The sequence below is a fragment of the Pempheris klunzingeri genome, chromosome 8 (genome assembly GCF_042242105.1).
Source record: "Pempheris klunzingeri isolate RE-2024b chromosome 8, fPemKlu1.hap1, whole genome shotgun sequence".
Taxonomy (NCBI): domain Eukaryota; kingdom Metazoa; phylum Chordata; class Actinopteri; order Acropomatiformes; family Pempheridae; genus Pempheris; species Pempheris klunzingeri.
This window is the reverse complement of record NC_092019.1, coordinates 5,146,222-5,159,884: the sequence shown is the minus strand read 5'-3', so window position 1 is coordinate 5,159,884 and position 13,663 is coordinate 5,146,222. Positions and strand designations below refer to the sequence as shown.

At 42.8% G+C, this 13,663-nt stretch overlaps 1 protein-coding gene across 1 annotated transcript; it reads right to left on the bottom strand.

The window, feature by feature from the left end:
* Window positions 1-11,617: 11,617 nt before the first annotated feature.
* Window positions 11,618-13,057, bottom strand: LOC139205686 (delayed-rectifier potassium channel regulatory subunit KCNS2-like). Its single transcript, XM_070835976.1, has one exon. The coding sequence runs from the start codon at window positions 13,055-13,057 to the stop codon at window positions 11,618-11,620; it is 1,440 nt and encodes a 479-aa protein (XP_070692077.1).
* Window positions 13,058-13,663: the final 606 nt, after the last annotated feature.

Genomic DNA, 13,663 nt, shown 5'->3' with positions numbered 1-13,663 from the left:
AAAGACCTGTACTAGAAGTTGAAAACAACTGTTTGGAAAATGTTTCTAAACTGCAGTTTACATTTTGTTTTGTTTGAAATGACAAATTATAAATTGAACTTGAATTTTGTAGTGGCCCTCCTGTAAGATAACAATGCTGTCAGTGGCCCCAAGCCAATTTGAGTTTGAGACCCCTGATCTAAACTAGTTCTTTTATTTTTAAGATATTGTCATTTTCAAATCTATATAAATGCAAGTGTGATTAAAAAAGAAAATAAAATTTTAGACGCAGCTCACTGGTGAGTTGTGCTATTTTTAGAACAGGCCTGCGGGCGACTCATGTGGTCCTTGGGGGAGACCTGGTGCCTGCGGTCACCGTATTGGTGACACCTGGTCTATACCATATCAGCAGTGACAGAATGTCATTAACTCACACCCACTCAGATGCCATCCTCTTTGTTGTGTTTAGAGCCTTGAGGCACCACCACACACAAGCAAATAGATTCATGCCTCTGGATAAAAAACAAAACTGATTCCTGGCTGACTGATGGAGTAAAGCCTCTTCCCGGCATCCACAACAGTGTGCTTTCTAAGGAAATATCAACCATCGATCACCACGTCCACAACTGTGAGAAGCTTAAATAATGGTGACCTTATGAGTAAATGTGCGTGAGTCCTCTCTTGCACTAGGAAAAGGTGTGTGTGTGTGTGTGCAGACGAACGTCCATGAATGTGTAATGAGCTCCTCCAAATGATGCATCTGTCCCCAGTGGCTCCAAGAGATCCAGGGGAATCCAGTCTTTCACGCAAGGAATATTGGTGTGACATTTCACCAGAGCAGTCACCACCGTCTGCCTCACAGAGGCAGCATTGCTTTCTTCTGTGGTCCCAAGAGCGCAGGCAAGCGCATCATGGAAGTCCCCCTGAAGGTGGGTTGCTTAAAGGACCGCAAAGGTCCTGTTGTTGTGGCTCCACTCCAGTGCACTCCCCATAAGCCTTGGCACAGCCTGGGGTACAGGCGCCTGTTGGGCGCATCGCTGCACACACAGATGTGACTGGATTCCAGATGGGTTGTTAGGGGAGACACCTCATCAAAAAGCAGAACACGCATATTCAGAGGTTTGCACATGGACACATCAGCCGAGCAGCGCTGGCACAAAGGAGTCTGACTTAGGTGTGTTTGCTCAATCGGAGTTGACATGCAGCCCAGACTAATAGATTAGAAGTGTGGGGTGAGCAGATTTCTCTGCCTCTTTCCCTCCATTGCTCCTTTTTCTTTTCTCACCAGTGATTCTATTTGATGTGACAGAGGTTTGGCATTTTAAACTTCGATGTGACAGCGTCTTCACTGCAGAGGACACTGTTTTAGAGCTACATAATAGGATTGTTGCTCCTCTGATTCAACTGCACATTCACAGTTACACACCGATCACTTGTGATTTGTGGCACATATTTTAATATTCACCGGACATCATTTTTATTAACAACCACACAAAGCCACTTTAACAACTTTTATCTGTTACTGTTACGACCCTAATAAAAAATATAATAAGCACAATAAAAATGCACAGCACTCTTCTACGCTCACATTAGCAGATACATGGACCACAGGAAGCTTATAATGATCTGTAATGGGAAGCCATCCATCTGTATCTTCGGTTGTTTTCTCAGTTTCACACCCCTGTTGCCTCCAGTGGGATAGAGATAAACAAGACGTAGTGTCTCAGCTGCTCCCTCTTTTATCTTGGATTGCTGAATAACCCAGATCCACTCCCAGTGAGTGAATCCCATCAAGTGAACTGAGAATGGTTTTTCACCTTTAATCTCTATCAACATAATTACTGTCTTATTCTATCTATATCCCTGGCTTTACTTCTCTTTCTTAAGGAATGCGTTGCTCTTTCCTTATCTTTTCCTCCTCTGAGATTAAAGCTGCATCTCTCTGTGTGGATGGCACCTGTGGCATGTGCTGGGTGGTGCAGCAGCAAATAGCAGTGAACACAGAGGTTGGCCACAAAAGAAAACTATACACTAATCAATATTTTCGTGTTAACAACTGACTTTGCGTGATGTGAACGGTGTCACTTGTAGAGATGAATCTACAGAGAATCATCAGCGGACTGCAGTGTGCCTAAAGTCTACGGAGCATTTTAGCTTCTCTCAGCTGATTGTTTTGGTGCACTCACTAGTTCTGAAGACCCACAGAACGCTACCTGTCCAGTATCAAGAAGCAAGGCAGACATAGTTACATCTTGTTTTTTTTTTAAGGCGTCATTTAGATCCTGAGATCTTTAGCTTTTAACCAATGCTAGTTGACCCCTCCTCTGGGTTGGTTGCTTTTGCAATCTAATTACTGATGAATAGGAGATATACCAGTAAACAACCACCAGTTACTGGTGAAAGCTGTTATACTATTTTATCTTATATTATTTTTTATCTAATTAGAAGATAATATCCTGAAACTACCAGATATTGCAGTACTATGATGTATCATTACATCTAAATTACTCAGTAATCTCTGGCATGTGATTCAGGGACACCAAAGGACTACAGCCGCCTGTTAATGTTCATATACACATTCTTTACTTCAGGGAAAGTGCCATATAATTAAATGAAATAGTCAAGTCATGAGCTTTTGTCAGTATTAGTAAGCAATTCTGTAGTATTTTGCCTTAAATTGCAAAAAGTGCAGCAGGCTAGCGCTGACTAACAAGAGGCCTGTCAGTCATTCACAGCAGCAGAAAAACACAGAGACACATCTGTCAGAGGAAATAGCAGGCACCTCCACTTTTACCTTGTCACACAAACCGCCTCCACTACAAGCTAACCTGGGATTAGCTAAAATGAAAAACATAGGGCCACTCTGCAGGGCCACACTGAAGCTCGGTTTGTTTCCGTAATCAGTTTCATTTAGACAGCGTGCTCCCCCAGGAGCGGCTGCAGCACTTTGCACATTATAATTCTAACACCAGGTGGATTTCAAAGGCAATTAACCACAGCAGACAAGGTACAGCACGGCAATTATAACAAATTAGGCAATTATTCCCCATTCCCCAATACTGTGGGGGGATGAATGTAGCCCTTAGTATTTAGTGAGTTGATGATCCAGGAAGATCGATCGAGTAAAAGGGGGGGAGTGAGAGGGAGAAAAGCGGGAATGGGGCTGCAGTTCTAAGAAACGGAAATAGACTCATTATGCTATTATAGTCACATCATGCCTCACAATATGTTATCACAGCCCCTGCTACTTTAAGGAAAGCAGCTTTCACCCACAGTTTCTCACGTTCCACCGACAGCTGTATTTTTCTGTTGATCCAGGATCTGTATTCTTGTCCTTCCCTCGCTTGGTCTCCACTTGAATAGAATCAAAACATGTATTTCTCGGTGCTCGTGGCCCTGACTGATGGAAATCGTTTCACCGTTTGCCCTCACCTAAAGTACATGAATAGTATTATTGCCTCTGTGTGTCTTATAGGAATTTTTCACCACACAGGCAGCGTCGTGAGCACTCCACCTCCACCTTTGCTCATGTTTCTTGTATTTTCACTCCAGAACCTTCTCCATAATTGTTTTTTTTTTTTCTAAAAGCACACATCTTGAGATACCAGGGTTTTTATTATTATTATTATTATTATTATTGACGTCACTCCATGGGGATCAGGTGTACTACCTCTGAGACTCAAACGCACTTTACAAATCAAACTGTCTGCACTGCTGTCCTGGGCACATCCTACAGGAAATTGATTCCGGAGGGAAGTAATGACACACTCACACACACACACACACACACACACACTGCATATACATGCAAATGAATAACCCCACAAACAGATTACACACACATACGGACAATATGTGATCTGTATGTATCTACCAATCATTCCTCCTCTCACTTTGAAGTATGTAGTCTGATTGTGTGTGTGTGTGTGTGTGTGTGTGTCCTCTCAATTCAACCCCCCCACCACCCGTTCAAGCGTAATAATGGATCCTATCTGACTGTCTGTATCACCTGTGGGAGCAGCAGCGCCTGAGAAATACCTGTAGTTCAATTTACTCTGAATTGTGCACGTGTGCTGGTGTGTGTTGGCGCGCATGTTCCTTCACAGCAACCATCCTGAAATTTAAGAGACTCTTTCTTAATTCCCATGGGGCCTCCTGACCTTGTGCTTGAGAATATCCAGTATCCTCCCTCTCTGTACAACCAGTCAGGGTTGCTACATTTAGACGTGCTGTCTCATTCTCAGCCCTCATGAGGTAACCACCGCCTCGTTATATTATTATATTTCCACCAGGAACGCTGATTTAGCTGCACTGCTACTGAAAGTCAGTGAGTCACACTTCAGATACAGAAGAGTATGATGACACATGTGAATTATGAGGAGAAACATCTCAGTGAAGTAAAGAGGCTATTTCTCTCGCTCTGTGTGTGTGTGTGTGTGTGTTTGTGTATCCCTGTTTCCCGTGCCATTTTTCAGACCTGGATGATTTCATGTATGACATAATAAGAGAGCTGATGGTGCAGGTGTGCAGCCTGATACTGTACTATGACTCTGGAAGGGTTTTGGGAAAATCATGCAGATAATCTGTAGGGAAAAATGTCCTCAACAAACTGTAGGTTTTGTTCCCTTTTATAATTTCCCATCATGCATGCTGCTTGACTCCAACTGCTACTATTGTTATTTATTAGTCATATTTCCATTTTTATTAGTTATTGTAGTCATTATTGATGTTGCTGTGCAACAGGGGAGTATTTCCATGTCATTGTCGCCAGGTACCTGCTCATGAGGACAATATTAGGGCTCCGTAAAGAGTTTGGTCTTGACCTGCTGTATATGTAAACGGGTCACAAGATAGCTTCTGTTGTGATTGTGAGCTATCTGAATAAAACTGACTTGACTTTATTCGACTATATGTAGTGAATGGAAGCTGATGGGTAATAATTACAGTACTTTTTTAAGAATTCCTGACTGCCAGGAAAGCATAGTTGGGGCTGGATTGACATGTATATTGTCTAAGCAGCTAAAAATACACTGGTAGAGGAAATTAACAAAAATATTTTCTCCCTCTTTCGCCAGAATTGTCAAACTACACTTGAGAACTGTAAATGCTGCAAGACAATGTTTTTCCTGGTCCGGCTCCCACAGTGAGAGGAAGGGTTAACAAAGTTTTCCTTGTTGTAAAGTTTAGTCAAAGCATTGAGGCGTCCGACTTGCACATAACTTCAGCTCAGCTCCTCTGCGTGGACTTGGAAAGTCCTGAAATATTCAGGCTCGTATAATTAAAGCGTTCTACTCTTCCTGCAGCCTCTGTGCCATCCAAACAAAACTGCCAAAGTACACTATTACCCTTCCTGGCTGTTGAGAACAAAAATGCATTTCCAGCATTTTAGGCTGTTTAAACAGGTCTGGATGTGGTGTTTGAATATAAATCTGGGAGTTGATTTTCATAAAATTCAGGTAGGAACTCTCTCGTTAAGTGTTAAAATGGGCCATTTTGGGCTAACCATTAAAAATCTGTGGGAACACTTTTGTGATTTAAATCCAAAAACATCTGTCTATCTGGATGAGTCACTTAATGGCAGCAGACAGAGAGTTTCCATTAAAGAGAAGGAATGTTAATGGTCCACTTTCTCTACAATTGTTGTCCTTCAGAAGTTCTTTGATGATAAAGTCAATGTGGAGGTTTTCTGGTGAAAGGGCCACACTTTACCTTTACCGCTTTACCTGCTGGAGGTTTTTTGTGACAGGTTTTATTTAATGATTTGATAGGCGGTGATTCTGGTACATGTAATTTAGACAGGCTTCTGTGCAAAGCACTTCTTTTTAGTGTCTAAAACGATTAGAATCAGTTCATTATAACGATTTCTTCAAAAGATTAATTTGCCAAATCATTCAGTGCCTGACTTGAGCTTCAACCGTGTAATCCGGAAGTGCTGTTGCATCGACAAACACGCCAAACTCTATAAATTATAATTCTTGGTAATTTAAAAGTTACCTTGCAGAATATCGAAGATGAATGCTGATTTTTAATGACTTTTAAGTCTTTTTAATTGATCTGCAGTTTGGCATTGGTCTTGAACCTGCTGGGCCTGTTTGAGCCTCACACTACCACCCAGATATCATGTTCACTGTGTTGTGCGTGAATATGCTCCCATGCACTGAAAGGCTCTGAGACAGTCCTCATCCATCCGTTTTTTCACATTGCAGGTTTAATCACGCATTGTGAACTGTGTTCATGTATTTGTGGCACCAAGAGGACGAAGCCCAATGACTTTGGTGAGTCTGGACTCGACAACGTTACTGTAACTTGTGAAATACCTCAACCTCTACCTGATGACTTGGGATAAATCTTGCTTGGACATTCACGGTTCTCAGACTATGTATTCTACTGGCTACTTTCCTTGAGCGCCACCATGAGGCTAACAGGTGATGAGATGGTTTTAAATGAAACACCTTAACAACTTTTGGATGGATTGACATAAAATTTGGTTCCGATATTTATACCCCCCCTCAGGGTAAATTGTTCTGATCTGTAAACTTTTTATCTGGCGCCACCATCAAGTCAAATTTTCAATTTGTCCAATACTTTGGTTTATGAAATTCCCATCAGCTTCAGATGTACTTTGTGTTCAGTGCTAATTAGCAAATGTTGATGAGTGTAAAATGAGATTTATTTTCGTGGAGATTTATTTTGGAGATTATGTTCTCAGGTTTATTGAGATAATTTGCATAATGTGATTAATGGTAATGTGGCACACCCAAAAATTGTGCAACCATTTTTGTGTCTAATTCAATTTGCTGGACAGTTATTTTCTTTTATTCTTAGAGCCTAGCATTATTTCTAAGACTGTGAGTAACAGTCATGTTGCTTTATTTTTCATATGTATGATGGAGAGAAATGGTAAATGTAAGCATGTGCACCCAGGTGGGGCTTAGCAGTTGCGGCCCTGGTTTTCTCACCTCAGATGGAGCACTGCGTGTCCTCAGCGCTGCTGCATTTTATCTGTATATTACTAGTTGGTACATGGTGAAAATGACCAGTGTCGGTCCGTCTAAATTCTTGCTTTATTTGGGCGAGAGATGTTACAATATCATTTTGTGGATTTTTGTCGAACTTTAAAAACGCCACTGTTTAAGGCGATTGATTTATTTGACCTGAGTATAGTCTTGCAGGCAGAGTGCTAAGTCTAATATTTATTTACTTTGCACTTTGAATTTTATTTGGGCTCCAACATACATACTTAAATACTATAAGGTAAATTTGTCTAAGTCTAGAAGCATTGCATACTAGACATTGTTTGCTTCAAGTACAGTTGAGTATTACTCTAACTTGCACTATATCAGTATAGTAGCCCTACCTCATTGATATACAGGTGATAATGTGAACTAGAGTGTTGCTTGAAGTAAAAACTGTATAAGAAGCGCACCAGATGTGAAATGGCTAAAATGGTGAATACACTCTGAGATATTATGGAACCACTTAATTAAGAGATGCTTTAATGCCCTCATGCCACAGTTATTGTGAATTTGACAAGAGAGCACTCTGTGTCTTCATTACTGCTGCATTTTATCTGTATTTTATAGATTTCTTTATTGTTGCTGTGGTACCAACTCTTGTACCCGTAACAGTAACAAATATTGTTTTCTTTAATTTAGACAGGGAACTACATCCTGTGATGTACTTTGTCTGTATTGATGGAGTGATGCAAAACAGTGAAGTGTTCAGTTGTCCTACTGTTGAAGTGGACATGAACCTTTTGCACTTGCTTTACCCACAACCAGAATGTACTTTTAATTCAGTATCTTATGTGTTTACAGCTAACGCCAAGAGAAACCAGTGCTGCATTAGCATGCAAGCACACTGAACTAAGATGGTAGTCATTGTGAGCTTGTTAGCGTGCCGACATTGGCAGCCGTTAGCATGCCTGTGTACTATCATTCTAGGAAATTTAAATCCAAGACAGCTTTTGTTCTTTCATCATAATATATCTTGCAATTTTACTTGTGGCAAGTCAGCTCAGACATCTACTCTATCTCAATAAAGAAGAGAGATGCTCTTTAGAACTGAAGTATGAACTCAAATATCAATATCAGCCTTGTACATTTATCTTCCACAAAGCATAAAAATTCTGCACGGCTTTGATTAAGGTTTTCTAGAGGTGGTATTAAGCAGCATGATCAGCCATCCTTGTTCGGCGTTACCTGCTTTCTGCACTTGCATCAGATCTGTAGGTGACAATTAGCTATGCCGTGATCCATGTAATGAGAGATTATTTTTGGAGATACTCACAGATCAGAAATGGTGGGAAGAGGCAGAAAGGGGAGGGGGGAGGGAAACAAGCACACTGAAAACATCCAATCTTCCCACACTATTTAAAGCAAAAGGATAGTAGCAGATGGTAATGTGCAACAACACGGAACGCCTGCTTAGTAACAGAGTTTTATTTCACCAATACAGAGCAGACTGGAGATGACGCTTGTGCTGCCAGCTTCAATAAGTTCCCCATTTGACACGCTGTCTGGTATGTGTACAGTACATCCACACACACACACACACACACACACACACACACACCACATAGTTATTATTGCCTGTCAGCTCTGCCTTAAAAAGCTCAGTATTCTTCCTACATTTTTATCATCTTTTCATAATCTTCCTCTTTTGTCTTTGTTCACAGCAAATGCAAAAAAGAGCCAAAGACGCCCGTCCTTATTTAACTTTACCGGAAGCCCCTTTTACGTCAGAAAACATTTGATCAAAAGGAGTCCTTTTTTGTTTAGTTATCAATCATTCAAATGAAATAATTAACCAACCTTAGCTATAGAATGTGCCTCCAAAGGCTGTGATGATTACATGTTAGGCAATTTTTTTATTCAAAAACTCCCCAATGTGCCCTTTTTTTCTTCCTGCATTATGAGTCACAAATTAGAGTCTTGATGATCAAAAGAAATGTTCAGACTGGACTGAAGCTTAGCTGGTAACTGGTGTGAAGGAGGAAAGCACTTTTTTTTATTTATTTATTTTTTTTGCTTTGGCCTTCCTCTAATGACCTGAGCTGCCATCTGTAGTCAGCTGTGTGCCAGGCAGGATCTGGGCCCTCCTTACATCTATCACCACAGTCAGAGGGTAATGATACAGGCGAGCCAAAGGGAGGCAGCGGAGGGGCCAGACAGCTCCATCTTCCTCCTCAGGAGTCACAGTGACCTACACTCACACACACACACACACACACACACATACAAAGCCCCGACTTTTGGACTTGGACGACGTTGGACAAATCTACTAATCTTGTTACTGCTTCTCTTGTATGCCCACAGTCCCTAAGTACATTGCAATCTCCCTCTAAATTCTATGATTACCTTCCTCTCCCTAAGATGGAAAAGGTAAACTACTGTTCTTTTTTGGTATGCTTCTCTTCTGATATGTTAAATGGTCACCCACTGTCGCTGTGAACTCATTCGCCTGATTTCTCCGTGCTAGTTTGGCGCTGTGTGGTATTTTTTCATGTTCTCCCGGGGGAAAGGCTTTAAAGGTTTAGGAGCAAACAAAAGGCGACTCATATAATTGGCCTCTGAGGGTAAATATTATTTCAAATGAGCTCCCTGGAAATACTTGGAAAACAACTGGCAATTCGCAGATTTCTCATTAGGATTTTCCCAGTGAGCACGCCCTCGTCGCTGAAGTGAATTGAAATTATCTCTATACCACTATTATCATTATTCTGCAATCATCCCTTGAATTAATCAAACCTCAGTGATCTGATACTGTTATTATTATATATATACACACAGGCTTTTTGTTTTCATAGAGATTTTTTGGAATTGTTAAACCTATATAATCACATAATAATACATTTTTCTGGTACTTTCTGTGAACTAAAAAGGTGACATTAAACTAATATTATTTTTGTCTCTAGGAGTTCCTGGACCTGCCTCAATCTGCAGCTTCGTATGCTCGCACTAATTAACTGTGAGCACTAATACGTACAATACCTTCTGCCTGTCTACACATATTAACCTGGAGACAATGAATTCTAAATTATCCGACTGGAGATTAGCTTGACTGCTCATGTTGTTGAAATGTGCATAAATGCGTGAATTATCTGTAAACCTGAGAAAAACAAAACAGTTAATTGTGAAAAAAGGTGCTACAGTGCTGCTCCAACCACAGCTGTCTTGGTGAGAAGAGAAATAATAACAATCATCTGATATATAGAAATCATTTTAAGAACTGGCTCTTCAAAATAAAATGCTCTTAAAATTAAAATCTGAAATCAATGCCTCTAACTGCACAGAAATATGAGATGACAAAAGAATTGAGTTTTTTGAGTTGGTGTCTACGTGTATCAAATGGCTCTTTATCTTTTAAACTGAAATCAATGCCACTAAGTGAGTGCCTTCCTGCAAATGCACCGAGTGAGAGAGCCGTTTGTTGTGATGCTGACCAGAGGGAGGGAAAAGCGAAAAAGAAAACGTCACCTTGTCCCAGTGGAATAAGAAAACCTGTTTTATCCAGACACCTTGATAGAAAGAGAGAAGATACACGGAGGTTGTCTCCCCCATTCGTCTTCTATGTTCACAGGCTGTAGACAAGGAGACAAATGACTTGCGGAATGGAAACTGTGTATGAAATGCAACAACGACAAGAGAAAAGATATATATCTGTCAGCTGCTCTCTCAGTAGGCAGTAGTAGCCACACCTTATAGCTGTATTTAAAGTATTTTCTACTCAATTCTCCTCAGAGTTCAGAGCGGCAGAAAGCAGGAAGCATGAAAAAGTGTCTATTGTGGTGATGTTTCACATAAGTAAGTCTGTTTTGGCTGTTAGTATGATACCATGTTTGCGGCTGTCAATTTACTGTGAAGCAACCGGCAGCTTATTCATAAAACATACTGATAAAACAACAAACAACTGTTTCTGCCAACTAAAATAGCCCAAAAATCAGAAGAAATCAGATCCTCAGAATAAATGTGTTCAACATGTCAGCTCTGAATGGCTGTTGCCATGCCTGTCTGACTGTTTTAGATAGTCTGTCAGTCACTACCATGAACCCCTCTTTCCCCCTTCAGGCTTACGTGTGTTATCTCAATCAGGGAGACGCTAAAAGACCCTCGCTCTGCACATGAAAAACATGAGGGACTCCGTTATGTATCTTTTGTTTAATACAGTTTGCTTTAACCACACATCTGAAGTACTCTTGTTGCAACATGACAATTACACATCAACATTCTTCAAGAGAGATACAGCTGGAGTTACTTTCAGACATATTTGATCACAACGAGTATAGCTGGAGGGTGGACTACAGTGTGACACCACCTAGGACTGTAAACAACTACAGCATTCTCTGTCTTTTTAATCTTACGTGGCCACATTTCGGCCTATTTGGTGAAGGGTCGAACTAGTAATGCACAGTGAAATCAAATTCAGGCCGTCCTGTACATTTGCTTACTCTCTTACTGTGACTGACATATAGATTAACACGTTATTGCACTGAGCTACAGAGAGGCAAACGTCAGACATCAGTGGAAGAGAGTGGGCTTTTGACCCAGAGGATTCAGCACTCTGGACAGCTCCTCATGCGGCCACACTGGATGAACGGTGTCGCTCAGCCTGACCGCGTGTCCTTGCTTACATAGTTTCAGTGTATTGATTCATTCAGACTGTGTTCACTGGGTGAACTCCGGCTCATGTTTGACAAGCTCGCCATGAGGGATTTGACTTTGTGTGCGTAATAGTTCCTCAGGTTAACCGAGGGCACCTCTTTTATCCCCTCGTCGAAATCACAGCTTCTCATTGCGATCTCCAGCTGTTTTTGTCTCTTGTAGAAGAGGGAGAATTTATTGAAAATGAGCGTAATCGGAAGCACAACTACTAAGATCCCGGCCAGGATGCAGGCCGAGGCGGTCAGCTTGCCCGCTATGGACAGAGGCACCACATCTCCGTACCCGACGGTGGTCATGCTGACGGTGGCCCACCACCAGCACGCCGGGATGGTGGAGAGATCCTCGCTGTCCTCTTTCTCCACCGTGTAGGCCATGACGGAGAAAAATGACACCCCGACCGCCAGGTAGAGAAGCAGCAGGCCCACTTCCTTGTAGCTGTTCCTGAGGGTGGCCCCCAGGGAGCGCAGCCCCGTGGAGTGGCGGGCCAGCTTCAGGATGCGGAAAATCCTCATCAGCCTCAGCACTTGCGCAACGCGTCCCAGGTTGGCCAGCGCCGGGCTGCTCTCCACCACCAGATTTATAAGGAGTGTCAGGTAAAATGGGAGTATGGACACCAGGTCTATCAAATTTAAAGGATGCTCGAAGAAATGTAGAAGATCCGGCGCCACCACGAACCTGGCGACCAGCTCCAGAGTGAACCAGCCGATGCCAAAGTGCTCCACAGTCTCGAAACGGGGGTCCTCTGTGGGTTGCCCCTCACTGTCCAACAGGCTGAACTCGCTCATACTGTTCATGCACATAGTGGCGATGGAGCCAAGCACCACCAGGATAGAGAGGATGCTGATGATGCGGCTGGCCACGGAGTAGCCGGGGTTATCCAGCATTAACCAGACGCGCCTCCGTGCGCTCCCGAGCAGCTGCTTGTCAAACTTGGTGGCGTCGCTGTAAAACTCCAACAGCTCGTCAAAAGATGAAGTGGTGCTCCCTTCATCGCTCCTGTCATCCCAGTCCTCCCGGTCCTGGTCCATTTTCCTACAGTGGTAGGCGCTGCTGCAGCAGGAGTCAATGAAGAACTCGTTGATGCCCCAGTACTCGATCTCCTGGCTGAAGGAGAAGATGCACAGCTCGGCCATGACGTGCAGCCGACCCGTGTTGTAGAAATTCAACACATAGGGGAAGAGTGCTGGGTTCCTGTCGAAGTAAAACTCATTTTCTGTGTCGTCGTAGTCGTCGCACAGCTCCAGTATGGACTCTTTGGACTGACAGTGGAGTAAACGCGCAAGCCTCGTCTCAGGGAACCGGGAGAGAGTGTCGGACTGGAGACGCTTCTTGAAGCCGCCCACGTTGATGCGGATGGCGGCGTTGTCATCCATGTGAGCTCCGCCGGCCGGATTCCCCAGGACCTGACCTGTCATGTCTGGAGAGAGGGGGCGCACGGGGACGCACAGTGACACAGAGAGAAAGAGATGGAAAGAGACAGTCGGCACAAAGAGAGACACGCACATTCAGAGGGACAGAAAAGAAGACAGGGAGATATGTTGAACTGTGTATTTACCCTTTGAATTAATGCCACTCTCACTTTTTTAAAGTACATGCCAATTTGTTACAACCACGTGTTTCCTCCCCAAATTATAGACAAATACTATATAAGCGATGGTTTTCAGCCTCTGGCTTCTTTCAATCAAACGCATAAGAACCATGAACTTACTTTAAATCGCGGCCACTTCACTAGATCCCCCTACAAGAAGACTCTGCATTTCCACTCCGGTGATGACATGTTGCAGTTTGTTGCCAAGTTGTGGCTCAGTAATGAAGACAGAGACCTCTGTCCCCTGGAGCCCAGACAGGCGCGTCTCTGTCAGGTGGATTTTCTCTGCTTGCGCAGAAGAGGAGGAAGCCTCTTCCAAACGGAGTCGGCGCGGTGTCAGATTTGGTGTTGCCTCCACACTGAAATAAACTGACGCTTCTTCCTTAAGTGTACCCGAAGGCGTGTTGTAGCTCAGGTCCTTACATCCTGCGTC

Bases quoted from the DNA above. Each gene is read 5' to 3' on its own strand.
- LOC139205686 (XM_070835976.1), bottom strand. From the start codon at position 13,057: ATGACAGGTCAGGTCCTGGGGAATCCGGCCGGCGGAGCTCACATGGAT.